Source organism: Pimephales promelas, chromosome 19, assembly GCF_988280905.1.
Source record: "Pimephales promelas chromosome 19, fPimPro1.hap1.1, whole genome shotgun sequence".
NCBI lineage: Eukaryota > Metazoa > Chordata > Actinopteri > Cypriniformes > Leuciscidae > Pimephales > Pimephales promelas.
In genome coordinates, this window is record NC_142787.1 from 31,192,198 (window position 1) to 31,208,662 (window position 16,465).

Consider the following 16,465-nt stretch of genomic DNA (forward strand, 5'->3'; position numbering starts at 1 on the left):
GAACCGAATGTTGCGGAAAAAGGGTATTTTACAGGCAATGGCAAACAGAAACCAGTTTATTGGGTTATTTAATTTGTGCCTGCGTGGCATCTTACTAAAATTCTCACCTAAAAAGGCTAAATTCTGTCATTATTTATCAAAATCTGCGAATGGTTAATAATGGAAGAACACTATTTACTATTATCCAGTTCACTAATATTTACAACAGATTCTGCACTTTCATGGGTTTAAATAAAAGATTTTTGTTATGAGACGATAAAACGTTGGGCATCATAACCAGTCCTTTCCTGGTAACTTGATTTTCAAAAGTCAATTAATTTGTGACAGCTGAATGTTAAATTCAGTTCAATTCAATTTATTTGTTTCAAAGCAGCTTCCAGAAAATGCATGTCTACTTTACAATTTAAATTAAATGTAACATTTTTGAAGTCAGACTTTACATAAGCCACAAAATAACTTAATTCTCTAAAACAAGTATAATGAACTGCGCAAAAGTATTTCGAATGTCTTTTATAATTACACAAAAATCAAACATATAGTTCAGCCCTTACGCACGTCATCATATCTGTCAAAAAATAATGAATTATTACACTACGATACGATCCACGAGACATTTTTTTGCTTTGCTTTGTTTATAATTTTAAGCTACACTGTAAAAAAATATTTTCATGATTTGTAATCACAACATTTTTTTGTCAAATCAACTTAAATAATTTATGTAGTTCAGATAACATAATATTTTGAGTTTCTGATGCTTAAATCAATCTCCTTCATTGTATAAACTCAATTTTTCCAGTTCAATGAACTTAAATTTTTAAGGGAACCAGGTTACTTCATTTTAAGTTAAACCAACAATATATTTTTTACAGTGTATGAAACTTTCAAAATGGTTTAATGGTACAAACAAAACCCCCGTCTAATATATCAAAAGATCAAGGCAAATTTGATTTAAGAAACCATTAAAGTTTCAGTTTGTGTTGTTTTAAGTATAAAAGTCTTACTTGGTTTAAAGTGCATCTCTAAAGAGGCAGAAACTTATACCAAACCAATACCTGTCATGATCACCGAGTTGCGATTATCCCTTAACATTAGCATTGAGAAGAGTCTTATTGTGGTGTGCAACCGCCAAAACACAGTACTTGAGATATAAGCAGCCAAATAAAAACTCAATATAAGCACTTATGGATGGCCTTGTTTGAAGGACTAAGTGGATGATTTAGATGTTGAGAACTTATCGTGCACTCTTAAAAGGTTCTATCAGTGCTATGTATTTGGAACCCCTAAAGGGTTCTATACACTCTTAAAAAAAGGGTTCCTCTGGGTTCTATATAGAACCCTGGGGTTCCATACTTGGCCAATAGAACCTTTTACCAAAAAAAAATGGTTCTATATAGTATTCCATATATGAAGCGGGGGATGGAACCATTTGTGGTTCTAAATAGAACCATTTCTTCTAAGAGTGTGTGGTTTAAACTTCTGAAAAGAAAAATATGGACAGTAGTCCAAAGCTTCTGTTGTCTGGCAGTTCTTCTGAAAGTCGATTTGAGGCAATCTCCCATAAGAACCACATGGTTCTTGATATTTTTTTTCATAAAACATTTAAGATCTGTTAGTTTCTTTAAGAAACTCTGCATCCTTTGAATCTCAAGAGCAGCAGTATCTGTCTTCATCAAGAGACCCATTTATCTTCACAAGCCATCTTTGAGAAAGGCTGTGGATATTATACAGACATTTAAATCCATTGGGAAATGAGTTGCCTGGAAATAAAATATTGTGCTGACATTAAAAGGGCGAACAGGCCGCGTACCAATAGACTTTAGATTCAAGCAGCATTACACTCTAAAAAATGCTGGGTTGTTTTAACCCAATTTTGGGTCAAATATGGACAAACCTGAAATGTTGGGTTAAAAATGTAATGTACAAATTTAACCCAACGGCTGGGTTAGTCCATATTTGAACCAAAGTTGGGTTAAAACAACCCAGCAATTTTTTAGAGTGTAGCCTTCATTAATACATGTCACAAGTAACGCGGTCTAAAAGTATATTCCAAAAGTCTGAGTTGAGCAAAACATCCAGAGCTAATAATGGTAAAGGACGCGGGGTTGACGTTAATTGCCACATAGTGACAGCAATGACTCATTTGTTTACTAAGCTTTCAGTGTTGCAGTGCTCGATTTTACTTCTTAAATCATTGCATTTAAACGCAACATCAAACAATTGCTAAAAAAAGAGTTTAGAATATATATATATATATATATATATACACATTTTCACCATTTGCTCATCTTTATGTCATTCTAAACAAAAGAAATTGTTTTTTAGTGGTTTTTTTCAACACACTCTCATGACAGTTCGTAACTATTTCATGTTTTGGTGTAAAACCTTGTCTCAACTGCAACATAAAATATTCATTGGGGAGGACCTTCGTCATGCTTACTTTTGGCTGAAAATCACATTTCCATATGAATAACCTTGTTGAAAATCTTACAAAATCACCACCTCATAAAATTGTGATCCATTTTTTTTATTTGGTCCATCCATAAAATGAAAGTCCCAAACATTCTTCAAAATATTTTCCTCATAAACATTGTCGGTTATGTCTTAAGTGAACATAAGCAATTGAGAAAAAAAAAAAACGAATGTGTATCAATAGCTCATATTGTGCTCATATTTTTCCCATCTTGTTCTTGGAAAGAACGTCTAGAACTTACTCAAAGTCGGACATTAGATTTGTGAGACACGTAATTTGAAGACATCGAGATAAATGCAAAAACAAACTTTAACATTAGACATTACGTTTATGTAATACTTCCTTAATTTCTGTTTTTCGTGAGCAATTTTATGTTGTTTTTGCCATTTTATACAAGTTTTGTGTTGTGGAGACATCATGTTGTCAACATGTGAACATAATGTCTGATTGCCTGGAACTCACTGAAGGACAATTAATTCGGGATATTCCCACGTCCGACCTCATCTAGAACGCAGCATTAGCTCTTAAAGTGACAGCAGCCTAATGATTAAATGATTACTGCCATCTGTGTAGGCTGACTTAATCTTAATCAAACAACAAAGACAGAAAAATTTGGGGAAAAATTCACTGCTTTTGAAAATATATTTCCTTATTTGTAATCACAACATTTTTGCTTATGTCAAATCAACTTAAATACTTTATGTAGTTCAGATAACATAATCTACTTCATTGTATTACCAACACGTTCTACTCGGAGTAAATGCTAATTAACAATCTGTTTGAAGGGGAGGGTCATCAGCATCAACATATGAAGAGTTCAGATGCAAAAGCCTCTAAATGCCATTTGAAATTTTCTTATTTAATGATGATTTTTATCAAACTTGTATATTTAAGTTCAGTAATTTCACTTAAATAACAATTAATAGGTAATTATCATCGCCATTTAAGTGAAATCACTGAACTTAAATATACAAGCTTGATAAAAATGATCATTCTAGAAGAAAATTTCAAATGGCACTTAGAGGCTTTTGCATCTGAACTCTTCATATGTTTTAAATCCAATGAATAAAATAATAAAAAAAACAGCTAATATGACTTTATATAATCACCAAAATAGACTCATAATAAAGAAACAATATTCAACATTGTTACAAAAACACCCAGCACACCAAGATGTATATGGTTCTGTATATGAGATGAAGTTCCAGTAATATATATTTTCAGTCTGTTGTAGAAAGTTAAAGGTTAAAGTTAAGTCTTTAAGGAGTCAAAATGATGTGGAGGCTTGATGGTAAATGAAATCCAACGAAGTATGACCGTAATCCAACATATAGGCTAGACCTCCTGTCAGGGAAGGAAGTCCATAATGGTAATCCAACAGTCAAATGAAGCTATTTCCAACCATGAGCCTTGTAGTAGTAGCCTATCAAATGTGGGTCAATCCCAAACAGGACCACAAAGTTGGCACAAATAATTATTCAGCAGATAAAAGTCCTTCTATAAACACAAAATGCCTCCTGTTAATTATCTGCCTTAAAGACACTATAATCAATAAGCACAGAATATAATCTTTCACCAGATTGTAAACTTCAACATACACATATCCATTTTACTCACAGTTGAGGATGAAACAGAAAGTTTCCCAACCAGGACTTAGGTCAGCCATGATAATTTCTTCCACTGCTCACCTGTCTCTTTTTCTAAGCACATAGGTCTCACTAATACCCCTAGTGGTGAGGAGTGTAACTGACAGGTGTCTGTTACAATTGTATCAACTCAATTTTTCAATTTCAGTGAACTTAAAATTTTAAGGCAACCAGGTTACTTCATTTTTTAAGTTAAACATGTTTTTACAGTGTAACTTTTGTAACTTATTTATTTTACATTTGAATACTTTATTAAACTTGTGTACCTGAAAATTGTGAATTAAATTTTGGTGTCATTAACGCCTGTTACTGCAGTTTCATGGCTGGTAAAAAGAAATTATGGACGATATATTTTGTTAAGTCACTGTCCATTGTCAGGTGTGGCAAAAAGTTAGTCTTAGCATGTACCTTTGTGTAACAATGCCTTAGTTGAGATTTCACATAATTCTAAATGTATTTAATTCTAAAACTAAATTTGATATGTATTATATACTAAATAAATATTATGACAAATTGCTTTTGATGTTTCTCATTTGCAAGTAATGTTGCATAAAAGCAATATCAAATAATGAGTCAATAATCGATATTGCATGACTATAAATAATTATCATTAAATCAAGAATTTTTTTTTCATATGGTATGTTTTTTTTTTTTTTTTTTTTTTTAAATCAAGAATTTATATTGATGACAGTTAATCTATCACACCGGTCGGAAATTGATAATCGAGCACATTGTGGAATACAGTATTTTTTGTAATATGGTCTGTTTTTTTTCAAATGCATCAAATATGAACATATACTTCAGCTGTGTGATATTTCAGTAAAAGTTCTCCGATCTCCTGTACGAGAGCTGACCAAAGTGGTTTTAATCATGCACAGTCAAATATTCACTTTAAACACAATCACTTGGGGGTTTTGTGTAATCATGTGCGGGAGCATATCGAACAATTCAGGAGAAACTTGACCGAGCCATTACATTTAATTAACTTTTAAACTGGGCTGTCACTTCTGTCGAGGACTACTTAATTAGCGACAAATGAGGCCAAAGTGCTGTAAAGAAACCAGAACGGGAATTCACTCTAAAAATCATGGAATATACAGTATGTTACAATAACAATGGACTTTAGCAATACATGCAACGATTATAATAATAATGCACTTCTGGAAAGTCATCATGCGTGATAAATATTCAGGAATAATTATCGGTTGAATATGCCGAGGTTGGGGTGGGGTTCACCGATGCAACCATGGTTACAGATGCTTTAATTGCCCCCCGCCCCTAAAGTTTTGTCTTTCAAAGTCAAACTGAAAGTTTGCATTCAGCACAGTATGGGATGTGGGCGGTATAGCGTAGCGTCTGACGCTTGGAAGTGGAAAGTTGCCGATTTAAGCCCTGCAAAGAAACAAGCAGCAGGGAAACCATCTCTGGAATAGATGTACTGTAATTTGCTTTGGATAAAAACGTCCCCTTAATTATTACTTTCGTAAAAGTGGGTGTCACCTGTAGTCATTGAGGTATAACATGGTCTTCATCTGCATGGGTGTAATTCAGTCGGATCGCAGTGAGCTAGGAATAGTCTCTGAGTCGTCATTGACATGCTGCGGTGTATAATGAGCAGGTATATCTATTCCATAATCTATTCTAGCCATTAGTGCCACTCATCAAATCATTTCCTCTGTTGGGTTGCCATGGAGGCTGGCCTTCACCATTGAATATGTTAACAGTTGTCACCCTAACACAGCTAATTTTCCAATATTACCTTGGAGTCATGAAAAATGCTTCCCAAACTGGTCAAACTTTAACAGTGTAAAAAATAAACTCAATTTTGCAATTATGACTGTACGTTATCTCACATATTATATCGCTAAAAAAATGGCCCAAAAATTATTCAACTTTAAATATCCTATATACACTCACCTAAAGGATTATTAGGAACACCATACTAATACTGTGTTTGACCCCCTGCCTTAATTCTACGTGGCATTGATTGAAAGCCTTCTTTAGAAATGTTGGCCTATATTGATAGGATAGCATCTTGCAGTTGATGGAGATTTGTCCACCACATCCCAAAGATGCTCTATTGGGTTGAGATCTGGTGACTGTGGCGGCCATTTTAGTACAGTCAACTCATTGACATGTTCAAGAAACCAATTTGAGATGATTCCAGCTTTGATATCCTGCTGGAAGTAGCCATCAGAGGATGGGGACATGGTGGCCATAAAGGGATGGACATGGTCAGAAACAAAGCTCAGGTAGGCCGTGGCGTTTAAACGATGCCCAATTGGCACTAAGGGGCCTAAAGTGTGCCAAGAAAACCATTACACCACACCATTACACCACCACCACCATGTTCTCATTCTGATTACGCCAAATTCTGACTCTACCATCTGAATGTCTCAACAGAAATCGAGACTCATCAGACCAGGCAACATTTTTCCAGTCTTCAACTGTCCAGTTTTGGTGAGCTCTTGCAGATTGTGGCCTCTTTGTCCTATTTGTAGTGGAGATGAGTGGTACCCGGTGGGGTCTTCTGCTGTTGTAGCCCATCCGCCTCAAGGTTGTGTGTGTTGTGGCTTCGCTGAATACCTCGGTTGTAACGAGTGGTTATTTCAGTCAAAGTTGCTCTTCTATCAGCTTGAATCAGTCGGCCCATTCTCCTCTGACCTCTCGCATCAACAAGGCACTTTGGCCCACAGGACTGCCTCATACTGGATGTTTTTCCCTTTTCAAATCATTCTTTGTAAACCCTAGAAATGGTTGTGTGTGAAAATCCCAGTAACTGAGCAGATTGTGAAATACTCAGACACCAACAACCATTGCTTAAATCCCCTTTCTTTCCCATTCTGACATTCAGTTTGGAGTTCAGGAGATTGTCTTGACCACCACACCCCTAAATGCATTGAAGCAACTGCCATGTGATTGGTTGATTAAATAATTGGTTGATTAAATCCTTTAGGTGAGTGTATATATAGTGTTAAAAACAAGAGTTTAACTAAGAGAAAATGGCCCTTATCCATTTTTCTTTTCTCAAGTTTATTGGTTCACTTTAGGTTGCAAATCAATTCATAAATACAAACCGTATACATTAAGTTTAATAAATTTAATATAGACAGCTGACATTTCTTTGCACCAATAAATTTCTCTCAACAACCATGTATGCTTTGCATAGAATATGCGAGGATTTTCATCATTGTTACCTCAAAAAAAAAAAAAAAAAAAAATACAGACAAGTTCAATGAGTTTCCAGTCATCACAAAAAGTCAAATAAAATTTTAATGTCACTGAATTTCTGCAAAGTGGCCAACAAACGTCTGACAGACCAAATACAGGATAAAATTCTGCACGTCATTTTGAAGAAAACCAAAATAAGTGAGCCCCAGCTTCAACTCAAAACATTCAGTCTTGTAATATTAGCTATTTATTTAATCAAATTCTCAATTTTATTTACACAAATGTATACATGTGGGAGACTCGACATCCCGTATAGCTGTCACACATAGAAAGCTAGGTTACGCCAGAGCTGATGTGTTGTTTTATTATCAAAAAATATATGAAACATTTTGTGCTCCTCGTACAAAATCGTACATACACGTTGTTCTGAAGTAGCGTCTGGGAGAAGAGAGGAAACTAAATGCTTTATCTTTTCCTGAACACTCAAATGGCTGTAGATTAAAACCTTTATTCGGCACAAAAATGCATCAAACTATATGATGAGCACATCAAACAACAGAAGTATCCGTCCTAAAGTCCTGCTTTCGGCTGAGTCGCTCAATACAGGGGAAAGATCACACATACGTAACATGTAGTACATGTTTTTGCTCCAACCAATTATGTGACTGGCGTCCGTCTTTTAGTGTCAAGCAAGAGTTTATTACACACACACACACACTATCAAATTTCAAATTCTCCTGAAAAATCAAAAGAGAATGAACATGATTAAGCCCTTCTGTGATGCTGTGTTGTACCTTTCAGAGTTCCCCGTGTTCCTGTCTCCTTTCACTACACATAGAATTTAATACGTTAATTGGATGTTAATTTAAACGCAATGATCACAGCTGTCACTCCTCATTGCTTCAGATATAGTGGGCAAGTGTCAATGAATTACAGTGAGAACCACTTAAATTATATCACAGGATTTTTTGTCTTCTCCATTTTCCAGTGGAATATAACCCGTTGGAGTGTGAAACGTAATTATACAAGAGACAGAATTGAGATCTACGTTAAGAACAATCAATGCGTCCGAAATCATGTACTGTCTGAGTAGGTACTACACTTGAATTTGAACTTACTATGCAGTCGTATTATACAGTAATACTGTGTGCAATGCATGTGAACTACCAGCGTCAGTCACGTCACTTCCATTCATAAATCCTGTCCAGTGGCCTCATGGGATAGTAAAGTGTCCAGCGAATGTACACTTCAGAATCACTCCGGAAGTAGTAGGTATTCTGGGGAGCTTTTGTATTCCGATTCTAAATACATACTAGTTGCCGCACTGTTTTTTTTTTTTTTCGCATACTATATAGGGAAGTATTCGATTTCGGACGCAGCGAATGTGTCTTTTGCATTTGCATTCTGGCATATAGCGTATGCTACATTGTATACATGCTACCGTTCAAAACTATGGAAGATTGTTTCTGCTACTGAATAAAAAATTAAATAAAAAAATAATTGCGACATTTTATCTCATAATTTCGAGATATGAAGTCAGAATTGTGAGAAATAAAGTTGCAATTGCAGGATTTAAAGTCGCAGTTCTGTGAAATAATGTCGCAATTCTGAGATTTAAAGTCGCAATTGTGAGAATTAAAGTTGCAATTCTGAGAAATAAAGTCGCAATTGCGAGACATAAAGTTGCAATTTCTGAGAAATAATATCACAATTGCGAGATTTAAAGTCGCAATTCTGAGAAATAAAGATTTAAAGTCGCAATTCTGAGAAATAAAGTCGCAATTTCAAGATATAAAGTCACAATTTCTGAGAAATAATATCGCAATTGCGAGATTTAAAGTCGCAATTCTGAGAAATAATATCGCAATTGCGAGATTTAAAGTCGCAATTCTGAGAAATAAATTTGCAATTGCGAGATTTAAAATCCCAATTCTGAGAAATAATGTCGCAATTGTGAGAAAAAGACAGAATTACGAATTTTTATCTCACAATTCTGACTTTATAACAAATAGTTGCGAGTTTATATCCCAAAATTCTGACATCTTTTCTCAGAATTGTGAGATATAAAGTCGCAATTGCGAGATATAAAGTCGCAATTTCTGAGAAATAATATCGCAATTGCGAGATTTAAAGTCGCAATTCTGAGAAATAAATTTGCAATTGCGAGATATAAAGTCGCAATTCTGAGAAATAAAGTCGCAATTGCGAGATTTAAAATCCCAATTCTGAGAAGTAATGTCGCAATTGTGAGAAAAAAAGACAGAATTACGAATTTTTATCTCACAATTCTGACTTTATAACAAATAGTTGCGAGTTTATATCCCAAAATTCTGACATCTTTTCTCAGAATTGTGAGATATAAAGTCACAATTGCAAGTTATCAGGCCAATTGTAAGGGGAAAAAAGAAATTTTTTTTTTCAAATTTTCCCCTCAGAATAGTTTGACTCTCACAATTCTGACTTTACAACACGCAATTTTGACTTTATATCTCGCAATTGCGACTTTATATCAATCAATTCTGACTTTATAACATGAAATTGCGACTTAATATCACGCAATTCTGACTTTATATCTCGCAATTGTGAGATAAAAAGTCGCAATTACCTTTTTTAGTCTTTTTTTATTAAGTGGCGGAAACAAGCTTCCATACAAGACTTCAGTAAGGGTCAGTAAGATTTTTTTTGGTAACACTTTGAAACCTTTTATATATAATGCATTATAAAAGTATTTTTAATGCATTGACTCTGCTCTGCTTTGCGATGCATCTTCTAATGCATTGTAGGATATTATGAACAGTTGTAAACAGTTATTTTACATTGGGTCACACTTTATATTAGTCTGTCTTTAACTATTTACTTCCATCAAAAATGAATTATGGCAGCACTTTACTTGCTTACACTTTATTTTACAGTGTCATTGTTGTGTATATTACATGTACTTACTATAGTAATAACTATAAATTAAATATCTAAATATCAAAACTTGAATGTATAATTGAATGTACACCTTAGATAAAGTGTAAGCCTTTATTTTAAGGTGATGTAGTTACATTGTACTTACTCAAATATATGCAATATTAGTAAACTACATGCACTTACTATTGAGTAATGGTTAGGGTTTGGTTTAGGGTTAGTTACCTGTAATTATGCATAATTGACTGTTTGTAGTATAATGTGTAACTACGTCACCTTAAAACAGTGATATTTTATTGTCCTGTTTCGCATATACATATGCACTTATTGTGGTAATGACACTAACAACTAGGTACTAACCTTGAACCTACCCCTGAACACAACCTTAACCCATGTTGTCAGTATTTTCATTGGGAAGTACACTTTACCTAACAATTATCACTTTATTTTACAGTATGTGCACTTTCAAAGTGCTTACAGTGTACTTATTGTGTTGCTGTTGTATTGCAAAATACTTTTGCTGCTATTGAGGTGGGTTAGGTAAGGTTAGGGATGAGTTTAGTGATATGGGTGATGTTTAAGGGTGAAAAGAAAAAGGACAAATGTGTGATTATGGATGTAATTACATTATTTAAAAATATATATATATATAAGTAGAATGTCAAAAAATGTATGAACAGAATAAGTGCATTGTATTTAAATATTAGTACATAAAGACCCTTAATATAAAGTGGGACCAAAAAAACCCAAACTTCTGAACGGTAGTGTATGTACAGTATAAAAACAAAATCAAAATTAGCCAATTCCTCTTTCTTTCTTGGGAATTGGAAAGTGTGAACATTTTCAACAGCTTTGCTTTTTGGTTCTGGGTGTCTTAGTTTGTTTAGCACATTTTAGTGTTCAATTATAGAGAAAGAACAAATGTCACACACAAAACAGTAAAAACATCCACACATCAAGAAAGTGTTTCTCCCAAACTCAACTTTTCTTCATTCCGTGCCAAGCCAAAAGCAAACGAATTTTCAACAAAAATCAGAAATGTTCTCTCCACCTTTCCAAACTAAAGTGGAAATCAGCGCACAACGGGTGAGTTTGGGGTCACTGGGGTTCTCAACATTTTCTTTTTGCAATTAAAAAAGTTGATCTGTGGGAGTAAAAGTCAAGTAAGTTAAATGCATGTCTCCTTGTCTAAATCAAAGTCAGTGGGGGTGTGCTTCTTGCCACGAGTGCATTGTATTAAGGCACAGGCGCTGTTCTCCTTTTTGAACAGAGTGGGTGCATGGGTTCGATCCCGGTGCAAGCACAGTTTTGGTTCAGGTGATCACCATCAATGTAGGACTTGAGTAATAATACAAAATGAGATGTTACAAATAGCTTTGACCTCTCGTATTTAATGCGGCGTATGCAAGATAAAGCACCCACTGTACTTTCCCTAGCAAAAACATATTGATTCTGATTGAAAACGAGGACGCTAATGAGAAAAAGCGAGGTATGCGCGACTTTAACGATGTGTCGAATGGTTTTCTGGTGATCACCTTGAAAGTTTCTGGTTCAAACATTGTTTTACACGAATCTTGAGGAAATCCTTTTCGGTTCTTGTCCAGCGTTGGATTCTTCAAGAGGAACGGGTCCTCTGTATGTGTGAGTGTAATGTAGTGTGTGTGTGGAAGTGAGTTTGTGTGTATCTAGAGGCATAAGTTGCTGCTGATCTGGCAAGTGGATCCAGTTCCTGCTTGTGATAAGAAGAGTTTTCCGTTGGGACAGACACACACCTCAAACACAGTCTGTCTAGTTCCAGACGGGGACGGGGCTTTTCCCTCCGGCAGACGTAAGAGCTTGATTTTCCTGGCATCCAAGGTGATCTAAAGAGAGAGAAAGAAGAGGATCTGAAGTTTATTTCATTGTTCACTGTAAAAAAAAAAAAAGTGTTCAATTTACGGTAAAATACCGGCAGCTAATTTACCGTAAAAATACGGTAGCAAGACTTTACGGTAACAAGGTTTTACAGACTTAACTTAAAATTTACAGCAATAAACTGCATTTCATTATCTGGTATAATGTTAAATTACCGACCTATTGAAGTATTAATATCTGTTTTGTAGCAATGTTATACACTGACAACCACCAATCACAGCAGCGATGAGAGTCACATGATATATGTGCAGCTCTTCCGAAAGAAACTTACACTTAAATTTTACTTAAATATTAATATATAACTTAAATATTAATTTATATATTAAATATTAATATATACTCACTGCAACATTAAACAACATCATGGTAACACAATGAAATTTTAAAAAACATTAAACAACATTAAATGTCACATAAAACCCTAATGTACATAACTGATTAGAAAAAGACTAACAAGGTATTTCAACAAACATACATAAAATGCAAAGTGTCATGCAGGGAATTGTGGGAATTCCAACTTTAAAAAAAGTTTTTTTTTCACATTAAATTATACGAGTTGTTGATTTTCACTTTTAAAAACAGTAAATTTAACGGTATTTTACAGTAAAATTACATGAAGTTTACCATTAGATCTATCACAGTTATTTACCGTATATAGTAAGGAAAGGTTCTGTTAACCAATTAGCATTTTTACCTAGAAAAATGATCTCATAATTCTGAGATAATTAACTCGTTAAATCAGAAAAACAGAAAAAGTTTTTTTTCCAAGAAAAATGATCTCGTAATTCTGAGATAATTAACTCGTTAAATCAGAAAAACAGAAAAAAGTTTTTTTTCAAGAAAAATGATCTTGAGATAATTAACTTGTTAATTTAGAAAAACGGAGCAAAAACTTTATTCCATGAAAAATGATCTTGTAATTCTGAGATAATTAACTCGTTAATTCAGAAAAACAGAGCAAAACGGTTTTTTTCAAGAAAAATGATCTCGTAATTCTGAGATAATTAACTTGTTAATTCAGAAAAACGGAGCAAAAACTTTATTCCATGAAAAATGATCTTGTAATTCTGAGATAATTAACTCGTTAATTCAGAAAAACGGAGCAAAAAATATTTCCAAGAAAAAATTATCTTGTAATTCTGAGATAATTAACTCGTTAAATCAGAAAAACAGAACAAAAAGTTTTTTTCCAAGAAAAATGATCTCGTAATTCTGAGATAATTGACTTGTTAATTCCGAAAAACGGAACAAAAACTTTATTCCATGAAAAATGATCTCGTAATTCTGAGATAATTAACTCGTTAAATCAGAAAAACAGAAAAAGTTTTTTTTCAAGAAAAATGATCTCGTAATTCTGAGATAATTAACTTGTTAAATCAGAAAAACATAAAAAAGTTTTTTTTCAAGAAAAATGATCTCGTAATTCTGAGATAATTAACTTGTTAATTCAGAAAAACGGAGCAAAAACTTTATTCCATGAAAAATGATCTTGTAATTCTGAGATAATTAACTCGTTAATTCAGAAAAACGGAGCAAAAAATATTTCCAAGAAAAAATTATCTTGTAATTCTGAGATAATTAACTCGTTAATTCAGAAAAACGGAGCAAAAAATATTTCCAAGAAAAAATTATCTTGTAATTCTGAGATAATTAACTCGTTAATTCAGAAAAACAGAACAAAAAGTTTTTTTCCAAGAAAAATGATCTCGTAATTCTGAGATAATTGACTTGTTAATTCCGAAAAACGGAGCAAAAACTTTATTCCATGAAAAATTATCTCGTAATTCTGAGATAATTAACTCGTTAATTCAGAAAAAACGGAGTAGATTGTTTTTCTTCAAGTGACTGCAATACACCTCCAAACATTTCATTTAATGTTAATAGAAAGTGCCTTCTATAAGGGTAAAGATTAGTTCCATCAGTTTCTTTTTCTCTTTCGAACTCTCAAACTGTTGGCCCAAAAAGACCAGCGCTGTCATTTCATTGAACAAAATATCCCATCTCGCAGCCTGTTCATCCAAGTCAGGTCCATCCAACCAATCGTAGCAGTTTCAGTGACATAAGCACTCCAGTAAGTCTCGCTTAGACACACTTTTAGCCCTTTTCCGTTCTCATTTCTCACTTTCTATTTTTCATGGGACCCTTGAGAAAGCATGTATTACCAAGGCTGGGAGAGGAGCTAGTCAAGGTATAAAAAGGTAAGAGGAGTCATTACTGACAGCCTCAAGGAAGCATTCCCGTCAAATGACCTGAAACAGTTTTTAAGCAGGGGTCTCGGCTGACTTCCCCAGACATCTGCTACCGAGCACACTCGAGTGAGGGAGGGCTCTAATGTGCAAACCTCCAGCCTAATTGTGGTGGAACTGTCAAGGGGGCAGTCGGGCCGGCGGAGGTGTCTGGTACAAAAAGAGCCACAAATGGAAGTGCTGAGGGGTACTGGAGTGGAATATGCGACAGACGGGAGAAAGTCAAGAAAGCATAACCTGAAACTAAGAGAGCTGATTCAAGCTCGGTCCCTTGACCTCCCTGGGACTCGTTTATTTATCAATCTGCAAGTCAAATGGCAAAACCCAGGGGCATAGCAATTATTAGAAATGGGGGACATGTCCCCCATCACTCTTTTAGACATTTCTGCATTACTTCCAAATCTTTTTTTTTTTTCTGCGAGAGCATGGATAATTGCGACACTTTGCTCATTTATTCCAAAAAACATTTTCTGGTAAAGCTCTGAAATTTTACATTTTAGCCTGAAACAATTGAAATAGAAGTATAAAAATTAAAATCGAATGATAAATGTAAATAAAATGTCGAAAAAAGTTATGTATTGTGAATAAAAATATATTTTATCTGTGCATTGTTATTTTAGTCAAGGCACAACCTCCTCAAACACTAAACATGTATAATAAAACAATGTATTTTAAAACAATGAAAGATGGGCTGTATAGTGATATCAGGGAGCAATCAATTAAAAAAAAATATTTTTATGCAACTAAATATTATGGTGGCGCACGCAGACATGTTAGCAATTATTAGAAATGGGGGATATGTCCCCCATCACTCTTTTAGACATTTCTGCATTACTTCCTAATCTTTTTTTTTTTCTACGAGAGCATGGATAATTGTGACACTTTGCTCATTTATTCAAAAAAAATAAAAATAAAAATAAAAAATTCTGGTAAAGCTCTGAAAATTTTCCTCCACGGCTTTGGCATGTTAGCAGATATTAGCTGGGCCAATTTAATGTATAAAATAGAAATCGAATGATAAATGTAAATAAAATGATGAAAAAAGTTATGTATTGTGAATATAAATATATTTTATCTGTGCATTGTTATTTTAGTCAAGGCACAACCTCCTCTAACACTACACATATTTTAAAACAATGAAAGATGGGCTGTATAGTGATATCAGAGAGCAATCAAGGGCTGTCAAACGATTAATCGCAATTAATCGCATCCAAAATAAAAGTTTGTGTTTACATAATATATGTGTGTGCACTGTGTATAATTATTTTATATATATATATATATATTTATATATATAAATACACACACATGCATGTATATATTTAAGAAATATTTTCATATACTGTATATAGATTTATATAAAATTTATAATATAAATATAAATATTTTATATATAAATAATATTTTTTCTTAAATATACATGCATATGTGTGTATTTCTATATATATATATATATATATATATATATACAAAATAAGTATAGACAGTGCACACACATATATTATGTAAACACAAACTTTTATTTTGGATGCGATTAATCATTTGACAGCCCTAATTTTTATGCAACTAAATATTATGAATTATGATGGCACATGCAGACATGTTCACTGTTACGGAATTATGAGGAAAATGAAACAAAAAAATAACAAAATGTACTTCCATACGTATCAGGCAGCTCTGGAGTGCAACAATAAAACAGGTAATTATGAAATAAAATGTAAAATAATGTCAAACTGTCTCAATTATGTGATATAATTTTGCAGCTGTGAGATATTAAGTAGCAATTATGACAAATAAAGTCATAACCACTTTATTAATTTAGTCTGAAGCTGAAAATGAACCTCCCCAAATTATGATTTTTCCATGCCTTAATGACTCTCTCTACTTTTGAAATCATTCCCTAATTGGGGAAAACCATTCTTGCTGTGTGTGTAGGTATGCATATTAATTTAAAAACATGCTGATAATTTAAAATTCGCTACAATTCTCGTACACAGATTCCAACTGGATCTCTTAAAAGACCATAACAGCTCATTAATCAACACATTACCAGTCTGTGCTGGTAAAAACCACAGATATTTGAGTCAGATGAGATGACTGACATA

General features: G+C 33.7%; 1 protein-coding gene across 3 annotated transcripts in view; it reads right to left on the bottom strand.

Moving 5' to 3' along the window:
• Positions 1 to 7,132: 7,132 nt before the first annotated feature.
• The window catches only part of sgcd (sarcoglycan, delta (dystrophin-associated glycoprotein)), a 225,730-nt gene continuing 216,397 nt past the window's right edge, over positions 7,133 to 16,465 (bottom strand). For all 3 annotated transcript variants that reach the window (XM_039676954.2, XM_039676953.2, XM_039676952.2), the window contains exon 8: positions 7,133 to 12,062. In XM_039676954.2, coding sequence (XP_039532888.1) covers positions 11,886 to 12,062 — 177 coding nt within the window. In that variant the 3' untranslated portion in view covers positions 7,133 to 11,885. The remainder of the gene's footprint in view (positions 12,063 to 16,465) is intronic.